Source organism: Punica granatum, chromosome 1 (assembly GCF_007655135.1).
Source record: "Punica granatum isolate Tunisia-2019 chromosome 1, ASM765513v2, whole genome shotgun sequence".
NCBI lineage: Eukaryota > Viridiplantae > Streptophyta > Magnoliopsida > Myrtales > Lythraceae > Punica > Punica granatum.
In genome coordinates this window covers 54,746,938-54,763,932 of record NC_045127.1, presented here as the reverse complement: position 1 = coordinate 54,763,932, position 16,995 = coordinate 54,746,938, and the positions used below count along the sequence as shown (strand labels likewise).

At 41.4% G+C, this 16,995-nt stretch overlaps 4 protein-coding genes across 5 annotated transcripts; 2 read left to right on the top strand and 2 right to left on the bottom strand.

The window, feature by feature from the left end:
• The first annotated feature begins 753 nt into the window (after positions 1-753).
• Positions 754-3,702, top strand: LOC116195744 (probable ADP-ribosylation factor GTPase-activating protein AGD11). Its single transcript, XM_031525073.1, has 9 exons — positions 754-908; positions 1,003-1,142; positions 1,822-1,963; positions 2,049-2,124; positions 2,235-2,398; positions 2,480-2,747; positions 2,846-2,962; positions 3,086-3,181; positions 3,270-3,702. Exons 2-9 carry the CDS (start codon positions 1,094-1,096, stop codon positions 3,549-3,551), a joined length of 1,194 nt encoding a protein of 397 aa, XP_031380933.1. The 5' UTR covers positions 754-908; positions 1,003-1,093; the 3' UTR covers positions 3,552-3,702.
• An 803-nt stretch (positions 3,703-4,505) lies between these two features.
• Positions 4,506-5,935, bottom strand: LOC116197497 (uncharacterized protein At5g39865-like). The gene has a single exon (XM_031527694.1). It carries the CDS (start codon positions 5,638-5,640, stop codon positions 4,864-4,866), a length of 777 nt encoding a protein of 258 aa, XP_031383554.1. The 5' UTR covers positions 5,641-5,935; the 3' UTR covers positions 4,506-4,863.
• Positions 5,936-6,213: 278 nt separating this feature from the next.
• LOC116197354 (flowering time control protein FY) lies at positions 6,214-13,249 on the top strand. Of its 2 annotated transcripts, none has more exons than XM_031527517.1 (18): positions 6,214-6,542; positions 6,785-6,876; positions 6,996-7,064; positions 7,188-7,292; positions 8,215-8,310; positions 8,718-8,800; positions 8,893-8,964; positions 9,055-9,152; positions 9,857-9,916; positions 10,011-10,071; positions 10,154-10,241; positions 10,364-10,427; positions 10,783-10,861; positions 11,124-11,213; positions 11,361-11,449; positions 11,578-12,125; positions 12,400-12,630; positions 12,851-13,249. In XM_031527517.1, the coding sequence occupies exons 1-18, from the start codon at positions 6,362-6,364 to the stop codon at positions 12,929-12,931; spliced, it is 2,187 nt and encodes a 728-aa protein (XP_031383377.1). In that variant the 5' UTR covers positions 6,214-6,361; the 3' UTR covers positions 12,932-13,249. The 2 variants fall into 2 exon arrangements, with proteins under 2 accessions (XP_031383377.1, XP_031383444.1); XM_031527584.1 differs by having other exon boundaries at positions 12,403-12,630; positions 12,851-13,023.
• A 653-nt stretch (positions 13,250-13,902) lies between these two features.
• Positions 13,903-16,476, bottom strand: LOC116197674 (reactive oxygen species modulator 1). The gene is made up of 3 exons (XM_031527904.1): positions 16,301-16,476; positions 14,706-14,743; positions 13,903-14,229 (listed from the first exon to the last, which is right to left on the bottom strand). Exons 1-3 carry the CDS (start codon positions 16,371-16,373, stop codon positions 14,116-14,118), a joined length of 225 nt encoding a protein of 74 aa, XP_031383764.1. The 5' UTR covers positions 16,374-16,476; the 3' UTR covers positions 13,903-14,115.
• Between the last annotated feature and the right edge of the window lie 519 nt (positions 16,477-16,995).

Sequence of the window (16,995 nt, the reverse complement as noted above, 5' to 3'; positions counted from 1 at the left end):
AGCATGGGGGTTTCATAAGGGGGAGAGGAGCAACGAACAATCTCACTATTCTATTTGTATGCAAAGGTTAGTTCTTCTTTTTTTTTTTCCCTAACCCGAGGTGTCTATGCTTCGCCCAACTAATTTTCGGGGCTCTATGAACCCCCGGCGGCGCACAGAGGGGGTAATCACGACAAAGGCGTTTCGGTGGCCACAAGGGGTTTCGAACCGGGATTGGGTGCAAGTTTAGGCAAATGTTAGTCCTATCCATATTTGAAAGTGTCATAAACGAAATAGGTAACGGCGTAATAGACATAATACAAAATCAATAATCGGTACTTTTTATGAGTTTTTTTAATCGAGATGAAAAAGATATAAGGTGCAAAATTGAATTTTTTTTCTTGAGTAATTAACCCTAAATTTAACATCGGGTTTTTTTTCTTTAGGCCAGTCAATGCCCAAGCCCGGCCGGCGATTAGGCCGCCCCGCCAATGCAATAAGTTGGGCCAAGGCTCCCATAGGTCCGCTTAGAACAAAACAAGAGATTGACAAGCTGGCTTTTATTTATTTAGTTAGTTAATACGAGGATAAAAAATGGCGGGTAAATAAGCCAACAACCTATAAGCCTTTTCCCCCCCTTCCATTTCTTGCCACTTAGAGTAACAAAAGATTTACCAAAAAATTAAGCTTAAAAAAAATAAAAGGGAACATGCAACCCACCATATCTATTCGTGGATTCCACGTCATTCTTCTGAAAATCTAATTCTTCGATTCTTTGGCTTCCATTCCAATAAATTCCAGCACATTTGGTTTGCTCATATTCCCCTGTTTTCGGCTCAACCCAGGAATTGGAATCCCACAGCTCCCCATTGGGTTTTCTTGATTTTTCAACCCCTTTTGATTGATTTTTGGTTCTTCTCGTTCAATGTGTAAGATGATGAAGAAGAAAATGAACCCCATTTATGATTCTTTTTCCCCCCTATGTTATTTTGTGATATTATTTTTGTGTATTATGCATTGCAGAGAAGGAGAGGCCAATGATAAAAAAAATGGGGATTGTGAGATTGTGACAAATTTTATGAAGTGGTTGGGGTTTGATGTTGGGAGCTGAGGGATGGAAAAGCTGGGGATGGAGAAACCTTCTACCAACTTTGCTCCTGCAGGTGATTATTTCACGTGTTATGAAATTATTCAGTTCATTCCATTGATGGTTTGATTCTGCAGATTCTTGTCTTTCATTTTTTTTTTTTAATGAGGAATGAGATCGGTTTGTGAACGTGCAGCTAAGGCTCCATTCGTTTCACGCGATCTTCCTATGCGGAAAGGTGTTCATTTTCCGATGTTCGGCAATGTGTGATATGATGAGAATGTGTACGAGGGTAATTTTAAATCATATCAAAAAATAACTTCAGGGAATTACAAAGATGTTTGCAGCAGAACATTGGACTGGATGGGTGATTTGAAAATCACGAACTTGAGAATTCGGCTATAGTTCCCCATATAGGCGACCTCGTAGGGGATTGGCAATGGCCACCGGACACCTCATCAGAACTCTAGCCGCCTCCTAAATGATAGGTGTTGCCTTTTATGTTTTTATCGCATCAGCCGATCACTGGAGAGTCACCGAAACACATAAAATTGAATCCATGAGACAATGTGATCCTAAATTTGCAACCCCATGAATCAAAAGATATTTGCAGTGGACTGTTGAATATGATGGGTGATAAGAGAATCGCGGTCTTGAGAATCCGGCAGTAGTTCTCTTCAATTTGTTTTTTCATTGAACATCAAATACATGCTTAGTGGTTCTTGATTACCTGCTTAATGTTCTTATCTTTTCAGGATCTAGGGCTTGCCTCTTAGATCTTTTATGCACGGAAACACCTTGTTGGGCCAGTGGACCACGTCAACGTCTTGATAAGCTATTGAGTCAGTCGGGGAACAGGACTTGTGCAGATTGTGGATCACCTGATCCGAAATGGGTGTAAGTTTACACACAAGTGTATGCTTTGCAAGCAATTTCAGTTCATTGCTCATTTCCCTTGATAACCCGGTTTTGCACTTACCAGATCTCTGAACCTCGGAGCATTCATTTGCATCAAGTGTTCCGGGGCCCACCGGAGCCTTGGCGTGCACATATCGAAGGTTAGCTGTCTAGACTCTGAACATAACTCAGCCTTTTGGCATTCATCGTAGTGACACTCAAAGAGGAGACGAATCCAAAAACACTGACCATGTTCGTGAAAATTTATCAGGTGCTATCTGTTAAGCTCGACCAATGGACCAATGAGCAGGTTAATTCTCTCTTAGACCTTGGAGGGAACACCATGGTGAACTCTAAGTACGAAGCTTGCATCCCTGACGACCTCAAGAAACCGAATCCAGATTCTTCTGTGGAGGAGCGTTCTGATTTTATCAGGTAACAACCTTAATAATGAACTTGAAGATTATATATTGGATTCTAAATGGAAACTTGAATAGGTGTTCTGCAAATCATCAGGAGAAAATATGAGCTGCTGCAGTTCTCAAATCGGGATGAAGAGGTGCCCTGCCCCTTCCCAGCCGGCTATCATAAATGTGCACAGCCAATGAGTTTTTCTTCAATCAATTCTCCTCCTTCATCTCCATCTCCGTCTTCTACTCAAGATAATAAGAAACATTACGATAAACAAGTGACCAGGACTCGAATTGGGATTGGGCACACGTTTCGTAACAGCTGGGTGAGGAAAGAATTCGACCACAGGTCCTGCAGAAAGAAAGTCCCATTGGTAATCGCAGTTCATTCCTTCTCCTTATTGCAGGACTAATGATTGAGATCCACAGTTCATTAACAAAAGATGTGGTTCATTGTTTATTAATTCTGCAGGCGGGAATGGTTGAGTTTGTCGGGTTGATAAAGGTCAATGTGGTGAGGGGAACAAACCTAGCGATCCGAGACGTGCTGACGAGTGACCCATATGTAATCCTTTCTATGGGTCAACAAGTGAGGCTCTCTTCTCCTCGTCAATCTTGCTCGGCCTTATAGTCGTGTTAATCCTCATTTGAGAAAGGATAACAAAATATTCAATGATCTTAACTTAATGTTGCTTCGTGATTCTTCTTATAGACAGTGAAAACGCGTGTCATAAAAAATAACCTCAACCCGGTCTGGAATGAATGTCTCATGCTGTCGATTCCCGATGATGTTCCTCCTTTAAAAGTGGTAAGCATTTCCATACCACCTATCGGGGAAAGATCGCTTGGTAATCCCTTTCCTGCTTAATAGGAAGTTTATGGTGATTTTCTTGCAGCTCGTGTATGATAAGGACACGTTCAAGGCTGATGATTTTATGGGGGAAGGCGAGATAGATATCCAGCCACTTCTCTCAACCGCAAGAGCCAATGAGACATGGGGTGTTGTTAATTCGATGCTTCTCGGGAAGAGGGTGGCAAGCAGAGAGAGTTCCATAGTGAAGGATAGTGTGATCAACTTGGTCGACGGGAAAGTAAAACAAGAGATAACTCTGAGACTGCAGAAAGTCGAGACAGGAGAGCTCGAGATAGAGCTCGAATGCGTTCCTCTCAGTCAATAAGATCTTCTCTTTTTCCCTTTCCCTTTTGTGGCTGGACCGAGCCAATAGCAGTAAAGAAAACAGATCATTGATGCATTATCTGCTTTATCAGTGTACGCTGTGTATATTAACTCTATCCCTTTAATAGCAATACGGCATTAATATTCAGCAACTTTCGTGCAATGGAAGCTCAAAAAGTGCAAAAGCTGCACCAGAGAATATAAACCAAATCTTCTTGCTCTGGAGAAAATTAGTCCCCTTTTTTTTTTTTTGGTTACAATTGCGGAACATTAACTTTCGATCCCAAGTACTACCAAGATGCGTATTCGATGCTTGTCCATTTTTTTGTGCCTCCGTGCATGCCAAAGGGTGGAAAGACGATAACCATTTCTCCCACGTTTGACCATCATACCAGTGCTAAAGAATGGAATGGTATAGATTAATATGCCGATTTCATTACCTGCTGTTGCCATTCCTTATAGAAATGGCATACCATATAACATGTTATTCGCAGACATATTTTCTTGAGAAAAGGGTAACCGTAATCCACAACATTGCTACTCAATTGAAACGGATGGCCAAAGATAGTACGTAACAGATCATCACACTTGCCCGTTTGGAATACCAGTGGAAACCTATCATCTATAAACACGGGTAAGTAATTTCACGATAAGCCATAATTGTATGGCATCATCAAAAGATAATCGCATGTTCTATCAACATTAGAAGGGATGATTACGAAGCATTAGCAACATCTGCAAAAACAATTGCAGCAGCAGAGCAGACTGATGATGATAGATGAAACCGAAAAGAAATACCATTGCCTCATAAACTATAAGATATCCTTTTCATTATTCGTCTATCTTAGACAAGCGAATGATTGATTTTAAGAATAAGCAGAATCATAACATAAAGCTCAACAACAAAGGGAATGATTAATAACGAGAGCAGCAAAGCAACAGCATGAGAGGATTATAGGGATCAATAAATAAGCCCCGTTTATAATTACAATACATTATAAACATCATTTGCATCATATTCCACGGTTTGTATGTTCACAATATTTACAATCTCCCTATACATCAAATGAACACGAGTAGCCAGATAATATTACATACATTCCATACACTTGCCTCCTCTAAAGATCTAAAACTGTTCAAAGAGATGATGAACATCAACTCCAATAGCAGATATGACTCCACAAAGAAGGGAAATAAAGAAAGAAAAAGAAATTGACCCGAGAGGGATCCCATCCGATCTCAACCCTGCAGGATGCAACCAAACGAATAAACCACATCATGACTCAAACGAAGAAGATTTCGTCATTAGGCAATCAGCAGCAATCAGAGCACCGGACAAGCCCGTTTTCGTTGCATTCCAAGCACCTCTTAAGGATCCCTTCATCCTCATCAAACACCTTCCTGCTTCCGCTGCAATTCGAACAGGGCACGAACCTCACATCCCCGCAGGAATGACAGACAATCCCGGGGAACCTCCTGGGGAACCCACTGAGGATTTGCGCCAACTCGCCAGTCTCATATAGTTGCTTGATCAAATCAGCTCCACCAACGTACTTCCCTCTAATAAAGACCTGAGGCAAAGATACACTTTTCTCACCCAACACACTCTGCAACTCCTTCCTATAAGCCATATCCATCGACACGTCCCTCTCGTCGACCGAAACCCTCAACCCCCTAAAGATCATCCTCACAGCATAACAATCCTCGAAAGTCCTCCGGATCCCCCGCAGGCTCGTGAAGAACACCACTATTCTGTCCTCCGTCCCAGGTAATCTGATCGAGAAGCCCTTATCAAAGCTAGAACAGACCGACCTAGCGGGTTTCAGCCTCGAGGGGAATTGTGCGAGCGCTTGCGGCTCGTCGTCCCACGGGGACGAAGATTTCGGGGACTCCAACAAATTCCGGAGCTTGCCCACCTTTCCTTTGAAGAAATCAAAAGATCGGGAGGGCCGTTTCACCGACCCGGCGCGCTCGAGCGGAGACTGGTGGCTGGGCGGGGGCGGCTCCACCGCGTGCATGGTGAGGGACCGGCTGAAGAGAGGTAATCTAGGTGTGCCCGAGAACTCGTAATTCGCCATCGAATCGACCATGAAACAGAAAAAGGCACGACCTTTATCCTTCCTCCTCCTCTTTTCTTGAAGAAAAATCAAGGAATCAAACGAACCCTTCGATTATCAATGGAGGGGTGAAGAAATGGGGATGATCCCTGCAAACAATTGGCGGGTAAACCGATTTCGAGGATTAGGGCTGAGTAGTTTGAATTGGATAGAGATTGATTGGGAGTAATCGGTGGATTGGTTGTTTGATTTGTTGCGGTTGATTAGGGTATTTGGAGATAAAATTGTTTCGACGTTGGTTATGGTTGGAGTTCGTCGTGGAGCTGTTGTATCTTCTTGTTGGTCAAGTCCCCGTGGAAAGCGTAGAGTACGCATAAGTAAAGGACCTCTGCTCGTGGGCCCCACGGTCTGGTCGGAAATACGCGGCTCTGAATTGGGCTATCCCAGGGAGGATGGTGGCCCACTGGACCGGACTTGGGCCTAACAACCTTGTTAGAAGGCAGGCTGAGGATTGAGCCCACTGGGCCGCATATAAAGCCCATAACCGCCGTCCGTTCAACGGGAAAGGGTTCCCGCTCTTCTTCTCCGACGAGGGAACTAGGGTTTTAACAATTACTATTATTCAGACGTCTGGCCTGAACTTCACCGGCGAGGAAGGAAGTGTGGTTCTTTGTCTGAACTGAACGTTCCCCGGGATTCTCATTGCGGAGCAAACGGTCAAATTCACTTAAGATTCTGGGCCCCCGTGAACTCGATGATGTACGGCGATCCTCAGCAGCAACACCACCAACAGCAGCACCAGCACCAGCAGCAGCTCGGTGGGGACTTCCATAGGGGCCCACCGCCTCCGCCGATGATGCGGCAGCCCTCAGCCTCATCCACTAACCTCACCCCGGAGTATCACCACCCCCCGGGCCCTCCCGTTCCGTACGAATGTATGCTTCCTCATTCCTCCAAATTGCTGCACTTGTACCCGGGTCCTACCAGACAGCGGCACTTCTGTCACTACTCCTCTTAGCTTATGTCTCAGTTGACTTGTACTGTGTCGAAACATAGTTTCTGCACTTTGGTGAAGGGACAGTTGATTGATGCCCACCTTTTGACCTCTGTTTGCTGGAAAGGAAGAAAGCCCGAGAAATTTTGCGAGCTTATATGCATTCTTGTTGTGCCATTGCAGCTCATGGTGACAATTTCGCTGCAAGGAGAATGAGAAAACTCACGCAGAGGAGGGCGGTTGACTACACCAGCACCGTTGTGCGATATATGCAGGTGAATTAATATCATGTCTTCAAGGGGATAATGAAGGACAATAACCTAAGGTTTCGTGATGTTGACTTCGACTCTGATCTAATCAAGACACCTTGTTTCATTGGATTTTGTTTATGTAGAGTCGCATGTGGCAAAGGGATTCGAGGGATAGGACTATTTTGCAGCCAACCCCTGCGGCAGCCATCGATGTTAGTTAACAATGTTTCTAACAATTTTTTTACTATGTCTCCTGCGAGTTGAATTCCTACATAAGACTTTCACAGCTGTTTAAGTTCACACTTAATTTTTTTTTCTCTATAATCATGGCGCAGATGTTGCCGACAGTTGCATATAAGGACAACCCATCCACAAGCTTCGCGGCAAAATTTGTTCATACATCCGTGAACAAGAACCGGTGTTCAATCAATCGAGTTCTGGTAAAATGATTTAGTATGAATGTACCTGAGTTTTCTCTTCTTTTAGGTCCTCATGACGGATAGTTTGATAGAGCATAATAAGTTTAGGGGATTCCATGCTCTTTGCCAATACTTGCTGCACAATTCACGTATCAAATTTTTCGCAGTAGCTTTATAGTCTGGAAGGAATGATGATAAGTTGCAGTTCTGTAGATGAGATATTTTTTGACGCAGCGTGGATCATGGTTTCTCGCGCCTAAATTTGGATTTATACTAGAAGGGAATATATCACGTCTAAACCCGACAAGTAACACCCAAAAGGGCCACGATAGAAGAGAAAACCTCTCCAAGAAATACTATTGATACTGAGATATAATGTTCTAGCCTTCTGTTACAATGAGATGGACTACATATATATAGTCGTAAGACAACAAAGAAGACACTAAAATAAGAAATTAGAATCTAGACTCTTATTATGTAACTTCCTGAAACAAAACATGTAATTGTTCCGAATAGGAAACTTAAAACTCTTGACTCAAACTAAAATAGGAGGTAATATCTAATTCTGAATGTCTATCTAAATATAATATACTACCTAATTAAGATTATAATATTCCTAATCTATGGATCAAGACTTCTCATCTTCCCTTTCCACATCTCTAGAATATTTCTTTGATATATCCAAGATACGCTTCTTTGGCTTGGGCTTGCTGATATGGATTTGGGCTGAAAAATCTTCCTTGTCATTTCTGCAGTATGAACATGTTGCCTGATTTTCTCTTTGATCGTGCTTAACAGCTTTATATCACTTGGTGTGATTTGTTATATATCTGGGCTCTCAAACATAGGCACAGCCTTTCGTCATTGTCATATTATTTCTAATTCAGTTCATCTCAGCATTCCATTAATTCTACATGTTTGCTGACACTGTGTCTTTCTAAAGTGGACTCCTACAGGTAGGCGTCTCATCACAGGCTCTCAAAGTGGTGAATTTACTTTGTGGAATGGACAGTCATTTAATTTTGAAATGATTCTTCAGGTATGATCACAGCTTTCTGCCCATAATCAAAATCTTATATCCTTCTTAAGGATATTTTGGCACTCTTGTGTGAAGGTTCAATAATATATCCTAGGCCGGCGCCTCAGCCTGGATCTTCTGTGCCCGCTGTTAATATTCTAAAGCTATTATTGGTCCAGCTGTTTGACTGGTCATATAGTTTATATGTTAATCCTTCAATTTGTTCAAACTGCCATATGAATTAGTGTGTTATTTAAGTATATTGTTCTAGTAACTCTTGCAAGGGTTATGGTTCCCAATTGACTGGGACTCTCCTTATAATAAACTAGGAATGGAAAAGACTATAGTACCTGGCCCTTTTTTTTTAGGTTTTCTTGTTCAGATGCAAGTGAAACTGATAGATACTGGTAAAATTTCCTATTGCACAGGCGCATGATAATGCAATTAGGTCTATGGTATGGAGTCACAATGACAACTGGATGGTTTCTGGTGATGATGGAGGTTCAATAAAGTAAATTACTGCTCTAGTCGGTCTTTTCCCTGGAAATGCCATTTAAAAATTCCTTTCCACTCATGTGCTTTCAATATGGGGTAATATTGCAGGTATTGGCAGAACAACATGAATAATGTAAAAGCGAATAAATCTGCTCATAAAGAATCTGTTCGTGACTTAAGGTCAGTACATGCCACTTCTTTTCTCTTTTGCTCATCCATACAGTATTTGATCTGTCGAAGAAATACCTAAAGATGGAAGCTTTTAAACAGCTTTTGTAGGACAGATTTGAAGTTCTGTTCTTGCTCCGATGACACTACTGTTAAAGTTTGGGACTTCGCTCGGTGCCAAGAGGAGCGGTCATTATCTGGTAATGTATCTGGACCATTGTATGGATGAGGGTTGTTGGATTTTTCATGTGTTGTTTGTGTTTGACCATGTCGATTTAGCATTTAATTGGGCACCAATAAGGTGTAACTTATAATATGTCAGATCATCAATCTGACACATGTGAAAGTGTTACATTATTCCCATAAAGAAAATTAGTAAGATTACAGTGAAAATGGAAACTCGAGAAACTAAATGATATTGGAGCTGAACATCTTCATAGCTTCTGGATGTTCTCAGAATTGTTGGATGTACTTTTCTGATGCATGCAACAGAGAACTCTATGGAATCCAGGGCTCTAACTCGCTGGATTCTGATTAACATGCTTCTGATATTCTATTTTTACAATCGATTTTTTCTTGGTCTCCTGTTTTGGAATGCTCAAATTCCTGTACTTCAGAGGTTTTTATGATGCTTAAGCATTTTTTCTTGTCTTTATGAACATGCATTCTTTCCAAAATATGGTCTACTCCGTATATTCCTCCCAAAGCGATAAAGAAATGTTCCCCATTTCTTTTACCTAGTGGCTCTTTCGAAGGAATTCCTCCTTTTGTGGCTAGTTTTAAAGCTCACGTTCAAAGCTTTTTCAGCTTCATTACTTGAATGATGAGTTATATTCTCGTTCAGCATATAAGACAACACCATAGTAACCTAAGATTCTTTTCTTTGTGTTTTGAACTCAGGCAGGTCATGGTTGGGATGTCAAGAGTGTCGATTGGCACCCTACAAAGTCCTTGTTAGTTTCAGGTTCACTCAGATTTCCTGGGGAGTTATTTTGAGATTTATTTTAATATGATTTGAGAGTGCACATATTCATGCTGGTTGTTTACCATATTATTAGGTGGTAAGGACAACCTTGTGAAATTGTGGGATGCTAAAAGTGGAAGGGAGCTTTGTTCATTGTAAGTATGCTTTCTTGATTTGATAACGAGATTTTCTTTTTACTCTTTTTCAAGTTGTCATTGTTATTTATGTCCTTTGCAGTCATGGGCATAAGAACACAGTGCTCTGCGTCAAGTGGAACCAAAATGGAAATTGGGTGTTAACTGCTTCAAAAGATCAAATCATCAAGGTTCTTGATCTCTTTTTACCCATGGAAGTTGCTCAATAATTTGCCTTGGTGTTGATTTTGTGTTTTTGGATTAGTTGACTATTCTTGTAGATGCTTATCTAAAAGTCAGTTTGCAATTGCAGCTGTATGATATCAGGGCCATGAAGGAGCTTGAATCTTTTCGTGGCCATCGGAAGGATGTCACTGGTGGGTTATAAGAAGTCTATGAATGATGGTTGTATCACTAATTATAGATGCGTTTTTAGAGCCATGAATATGTTGATTTCTTAAATATCTAGCTGGCTTATCAATTTATGTTGAAATAATAAGAGTTAACAGAATTAGCTACAGTAGTATCGAGGGACCTATCTGTACATGGAAATATGTGCAGCACAGAGGCAGCATTAGTTTGCCATTTACCTCTCTGTTGATGAAGATTCGCTCAGAATTTTCAGAGGATGCTAGGCCAGCGGTTTGCTTAATTTAGTACTTTATAGTTTATATACAATAATGCATATCATGCCGTTATTTTTACTTAAATGTGTACTTCAAATTCTTCCAGCACTGGCTTGGCATCCATTCCACGAGGAATATTTTGTTAGTGGAAGTTTTGATGGATCTATCTTCCATTGGCTCGTCGGGTAAACTCTGTCATCTCATCTATTTCTCATGTATTAAAATAAAGTTGCTCCAGGATAACCAGAACTATTTTGTGATGGAAGGATCTTGTTGTGCAAAAAGGTTGCATGTAACATAAACCTGTAAAACTTGAGCTTTCACACACAAATGACTCAAAAGAAGCAATTTATCTGGCATATATAGATTTAAGTAAGATGATCTAAATTTCATCAATGCAAATATGTTCACTGACTTCTGGCAATGATTTTATATTTTGAGCTACAGGCATGAAACTCCGCAGGTTGAGGTCACAAATGCGCATGACAGTGGTGTCTGGGACCTTGCATGGCATCCTATTGGTTATCTCCTCTGCAGGTAAAAATTGAGATAATCTTTTACAATGGCTCTGCATGTCTGGTAGTTCTCCTTCGATATGAATGTTTTCGAATTTTTTGTTACTCTCAAATGTGCTTTTGTTCCATCCACCTGTTACCAACATACGCTGTTTCCTTTCTATTCCAGTGGTAGCAATGACCACACCACAAAGTTTTGGTGCCGAAATAGACCAGGGGATACAGCTCGTGATAAGTTTAATGTTGGTCCAAATCAAGGTGAAATAATTTTTCAAGATACTATATTATAGCCTTGATTGTTTGGGATTATTTTGATTTGATTTCTACTCTTAAATTATATTATGTGGATGTTTTGAGTACTAGCACTGAAATGATCCTCTATTAAGGTTATGGTGAGCAGAACCCTACTCTTGTTGGTCGCATTCCTGGTAGCTTCCCCGGACCTGAAGGCCTTACAGCTCCAGGCCCCTTTGCTGCTGGACTGTCTCGGAATGATGGAACAATACCTGGTATAGGAGTAGCAATGCCGCTATCAATTCCATCTCTTGATCTGTCTGGTCAGGGAGAGCAGAAACAGCAACAGCCTCTTTCTGGTTCGATGCCTGTAGGGCCCCCTCCTTTACCACCAGGCCCTCATCCCTCTCTCCTTGGAGTCAATCAGCATCAAGCACCTTATCAACCAAACCATCAGCAGCAACACCAACACCAGCCTTTCCCACAGCAAATGGCCCCAAATATGCCTATGGGGCCACCTCCAAATATGCCTCAGTTACAGCCTCCTTCACATTTACCTCTGCTCCCTCATCCTCATTTGTCTCGTCCTCCACCTCAGATGCCCCAACTTAGTATGCCTTCTAATGTCCCTTCTTCGATGCCTGGGTCCGTGCCCTCATCTGGAACCGGATCCCATCCAATGCAAATGCCTGGCCCCATGGTACGATTATATACTTATGGTAGTTAATCATTTTCTAATTGTCGTAGTGTCTGCAGGTATACTTGCTTGGTTATTCATGTGACCTGACTTTTTTTTTTTTGGCATAGCCGTAGTATTGGTCCAGCAGTACTAAGCATTTTGTTCATTTATTTGAAAAGGAATATTTTGAAATGAATATCTGTGGCTTTATTTTGATATAAGTGGTTAGAGGACGAATTTCTCTGGTTGCTATTCAAATAAGTTGGTGATAGAGGCTGATTCTGTCTTTGGTCAGCAGGGAATGCAAAGTTCCATGAATCAGATGGTTCCTCCTCAGGTGCCACAAGGCCATTATATGGGCATGAATCCGATGCATGCAGGTGGGGTGCCGCCTCCACCATTTCCAAACATGCAGGGACCTCCCAATTCAAGCGGGAACCAGATGTATCCACAAGGTGGTCCTGGTCCATACAATCGTCCACAAGGTGGTCAGATGCAAATGATGCCTGGTTTCAATCCCTTTCAGGTACAGTACATGAGGGATGCATTCATCTCTAACTGATTACATGTATTGAGTCCATGAATTCCTAAACTGATAGGTCCATTGGTTTGATTTCAACCCTGAGTGCTATGCTGTTGGCAGTTAAATCTTAAGCTGGCCTTGGTCAAGCAATGATCTCTTCATCAGATTTATGTATAACAATTTAGCAGCAACTTGTTTCCTTACGATTCCCCCTTTGTTGCAGCCATCAGGTGGCCAATCGGGTATGCCACCTCCGCCACCTCCTGGACCTCCACAGCATGGCCAAGCGCCTTCACAACAGTGACCTAGAAGGGACCTTCACTCCCTCTTTTCTCGCTATAGACACCAACTCGTATTGGAGAGACAAGAAGGCACCTTCGGTAGATCTTCCACCTCAATACTCAACCTGTATTATTATAGTACTCTTTCTTTGGCGCTTTTCGTTTCTTACCCAACAGATCCTATGGAAGTTGGATTGAGAGCTGAGTATCGGGTTATCATTTTAGCAATTGCTAACGTTCTTTCTATTGTTTGTCTATTTGACAAAAGTTAACTTAAAAAGAGCATAGATGTGATTTGCAATCTTGCATTTGGTTATGGTAATAATCCTGATTCTGTCTTCTGTGCCATGCTCGAAAAGTTTTAGGTATCCCCTGAATCCCGAAATCATTAGAATTTCCTGTTTTATCATTTGATTGTCAGATGATATTGGATGAAGTCGTCAGTGATTTTGACACTGATGTACCTTTTTCCATTTATTTAAAAATCGATTTTAATCTCCGCTTTTGGCCAAATTGGATCCAATGATCATAGTCGAAGTTTCAAAAATGGGAGCCAAAATAAACATGGAACTCAACGATGAAATGACCAGAAATGGATATATCTGAGAAATCAAAATGAATTTTTTTTTCTTTTATAATGGAACCCTATGAGCTGATATAAAAATAAAAATAGCAAAGTTAAATAAAGGGGTATAGAAGACCCATCGATGACGATCGAATTTGAGAACTCATGATTTTAGATGGTGACTTATATTATTGCACAAAATCTTCCTTAATCGAAGATCGAAATGAAAATTTAGCACCGCTAAACATAACCATGCGATCATGAGTCGATTTGCCCACCAGGGCTGCCTGTACGCTTTAAATGCTTGGCTGGGCCAGGTTCGGATTTTGACAAGCTTTGATCATTTTCAGACCAGCCCAATGAAACCATCGACAGGCTCCTCTCACCTCACGGCCCATGAACACCTCCACAAGTTCTCTACAGCGGACAAAGATGTAATAATCCCTTTTATTTATAAAAATGACCAAGACTGGAATTTTGTGAAAGTCTTAACTCATGAAGATCGAGGTTTTGCAATCCCAAGTAATGTACAGAACCATGAGCTGGACAATGCGAGGGAGAGAGAGTACGTTTTCCATCTATGTTCCTACTCCAGAAAATTACACCTCGATCCTGACCGAAAAAGGATCAAGAACAAGGTCCTTAGTATGACTTTCCACAATGTATCAAGCTCCCAGCACCGAGAAACAGACCGAAAATGGCAGCACTGCCCACTGTAGTTTGCCCGATGTACCTAATTTTCATGAGCCCTGGAACCTACAAGGCACCGGCACATTAATGAGTATAAGAGAAGGCTTTGTGTCTTTTCTGCTTAGTAGTACATGAAACAGGCTTGCTTTTATTCTGAAATTGTAATTGGTTATACTATGAATACGCACCAAGCACATATCAAGTAAACAGAGTACAAATTCCAAGAGGAAGCACAGAAACAAGTTTTGTTTGAATACCCCCCCAAAAAATAGAAAAAAAGAAAAAAAGAGGAAGACTATCTATACATGGGAAGATTGAAATTTTTGCAATACAATCACACTGATCTTGCCAAAGGCATTTCAGCATGAGGCCATACATAGTGTAGTCAAAATAAGCCCGGACAAACTTTTAAACATAGAACAGGCACAGCACACAAGCACAAATCTGAAATTGGGGACAAAAGTCACAAATAGAACTGTGAACTAGCGAAACGAAAAGAGGCTCAGGGTTATTTTTAAGAAGTGGCAAATTCAAGATTGTACCTTATATCTGATTGCTTCGTACGTCCCATAAACAGCACCTGCATTCACGAGTGATTGTCAGATCCATACTTGAAGAAACAAGAGTTAAAAGGATTAAGAGAATACATTCTCACTGCTCCAAACTGATTAATGCGGAATATGCAAAGGATTAAATCCTGAAGCAGGACGAACACACTAGCGCGGAATACGCAAAAAGAAAGCATTTTCAGTTCACAAACATGTTATGCAAAGAGGAGCACTGGTTATCAACATGAGCTGAATGAGAAATGATCTCACTCTTTGTGATACTGCAGTTACCGCAGGCATCATCCTAAAGGGGATGCAGAGAGTTTATTAACCTTTATAATTATTCAGAATGCAATGTGGCCCTATCTACTAATCTAAACCTTTAAATAAATAAATAAAGAGTCAGCATCTTTCCAATGCCCAAGTAACAAAGGAGCTTGGGAAGAGGGATAAGGGGGCCAAGAATCCTTTCCTGGACAAACCATCCCTTCCCTTCCCTTAGCCCAGCCCCTGCCCCAGCCCGGCCTTGTAATACCTCACAGATTGGCTCTAGCCGATAAAGAAGCAGTGAGCTTAGGTGACAAAGCGCTCACTAAGTGCTACAGTAAGGGCCGTCACTGCTTGAGCCATACGCAGGGAAATTGTATCACAAATTTATGATTGTAATTTTCAGGAAATACATTACCGTGGTATGATGTTCATACATTTATCCCATTCATATAGTAATCTGTAACAGACTTTTGAAAGGCCCACTCAGAAATATTAAGCACTGGTCCCTCGTATAAGTTTCACCCCCACAGCAAGTACCACAATCACAAAAAAGTTGCTTCTCTTCCTAGAAAGGAAGGATAGTGAAAGAAAATCCACAGAAAAGGATGACAAGTAAGCAATACCCTTCCTCTACTTTATTGCTTACGGGAATATACAAGAAATGGTTCTTTGGTGGGAGTAAAATGAAGTTTTCACTCAGATTTGCAATTGGTCAAAGGGGCCAAACAATCACTCTTAACAATCAATGAATCAAATTTCTATGGGAATGGCATTGGAGGGAGGAAAGATAATACTCTATTCGTTCATTTTATGCGTAACATGCATAGGTCAACACATATATCTACCACAGGGGATCAATGAAAATTGTCGGTGCATCTACAAATTGAAACGCAATGAAACATGCCCACCTTGACTTTTACTATTGAAAATACTCATTGTACACTCAGAAACCATTTGTATCATTGCAATCATAAGATCCCATTCTTGTTTAATGCAATGCAGCAATTCGAGCTTCAAAAACCCAAAGAATCGATGACTGAATTCAAAGAACAGTCGGCGAAGCACAAAAGAAGGAACCAAAAAAAAAAAAGTGAGGACTTTCTGAAGAGGCGATTCTTTCAGCACGAGAAGTGAAATCAATCCATTCAGAATCGTCTCTGTTTTCTTAGTGACCCGAAATTTCTCAGCAGACAAGCAAAAGGGTACTGTTCAGGTTAAGAATTTGATCAAGGTCTTAGCAGACAGCAAGAATTTGGCAGCTACTATTCCGGCAGAGAAGAAGAGAAGCAAGAGAGTGAGACAGAGGGAAGAGAAGCTACCGACTGCGCCACCGATAGCGCCGCCGACGGCGACACCGGCGCCGACTCGAGCCAAGCAACTGTCCCTCGCCATATTTTTCCTGCACCGGAGCTCACGGAAACCCTGAATCGCGGCTGCTACTTTGTTTTGGAGTGAGGGGAGCTGTGATTGGGAAACCTTCTTCTTCCCTCCCCCGCAAAAGAAATTACAAAAGAGTAAATAGCAATTTCATCCCTCACATTTTTGCTACATCAATAATGTCCTCAAGTTTTGAACTGTTACATCAATTTGGTCATTATTACATCAATTTAGTCTATCATTGGTCGACCACAAGTCCATGTGTTTTTTTGTGACATCATAGTGATCCCCAATGACATCAATTTGATCCCTCAAATAACAGATGTATCCTTTGTGGCAAAGGAACAAACGCCATTAAAACTCCATTAAGTTGATGAGGGACTGAATTGATGTAACTGTTGGGCAAATTGATATAACCCAATCGAGTCGTGTTTAGTGTTTAAAATCGCAGATTCATTGAAACCTCCATTGTTGTGCTTCAAGAAATTGAAATGGCAGACTTATCTGAAATCGAGAAACGCCGAAACCCACTCCTCCGCTGCTCTGCTTCTCCTTCACTACTCATCTTGCTGCTCCGCTCTGATTCGTGTTCGAAAGCTAGGGTTTCACATTTCCCCTCTTCCTTCTTCTGCTAGGG

What these genes read in the sequence shown, in the direction of transcription:
- LOC116195744 (XM_031525073.1), top strand. Translation starts at nt 1,094, where the DNA reads ATGGAAAAGCTGGGGATGGAGAAACCTTCTACCAACTTTGCTCCTGCA. An exon ending in GAGCGTTCTGATTTTATCAG is followed by an intron (nt 2,399 to 2,479) that starts GTAACAACCTTA and finishes GCAAATCATCAG; the next exon opens with GAGAAAATATGAGCTGCTGC. An exon ending in ATGTTCCTCCTTTAAAAGTG is followed by an intron (nt 3,182 to 3,269) that starts GTAAGCATTTCC and finishes ATTTTCTTGCAG; the next exon opens with CTCGTGTATGATAAGGACAC.
- LOC116197497 (XM_031527694.1), bottom strand. Translation starts at nt 5,640, where the DNA reads ATGGTCGATTCGATGGCGAATTACGAGTTCTCGGGCACACCTAGATTA.
- LOC116197354 (XM_031527517.1), top strand. Translation starts at nt 6,362, where the DNA reads ATGATGTACGGCGATCCTCAGCAGCAACACCACCAACAGCAGCACCAG. An exon ending in GATGATGGAGGTTCAATAAA is followed by an intron (nt 8,801 to 8,892) that starts GTAAATTACTGC and finishes GTAATATTGCAG; the next exon opens with GTATTGGCAGAACAACATGA. An exon ending in ATCTTCCATTGGCTCGTCGG is followed by an intron (nt 10,862 to 11,123) that starts GTAAACTCTGTC and finishes TTTGAGCTACAG; the next exon opens with GCATGAAACTCCGCAGGTTG.
- LOC116197674 (XM_031527904.1), bottom strand. Translation starts at nt 16,373, where the DNA reads ATGGCGAGGGACAGTTGCTTGGCTCGAGTCGGCGCCGGTGTCGCCGTC. An exon ending in CGCTATCGGTGGCGCAGTCG is followed by an intron (nt 14,744 to 16,300) that starts GTAGCTTCTCTT and finishes TCGTGAATGCAG; the next exon opens with GTGCTGTTTATGGGACGTAC. An exon ending in ACGAAGCAATCAGATATAAG is followed by an intron (nt 14,230 to 14,705) that starts GTACAATCTTGA and finishes GGTGCCTTGTAG; the next exon opens with GTTCCAGGGCTCATGAAAAT.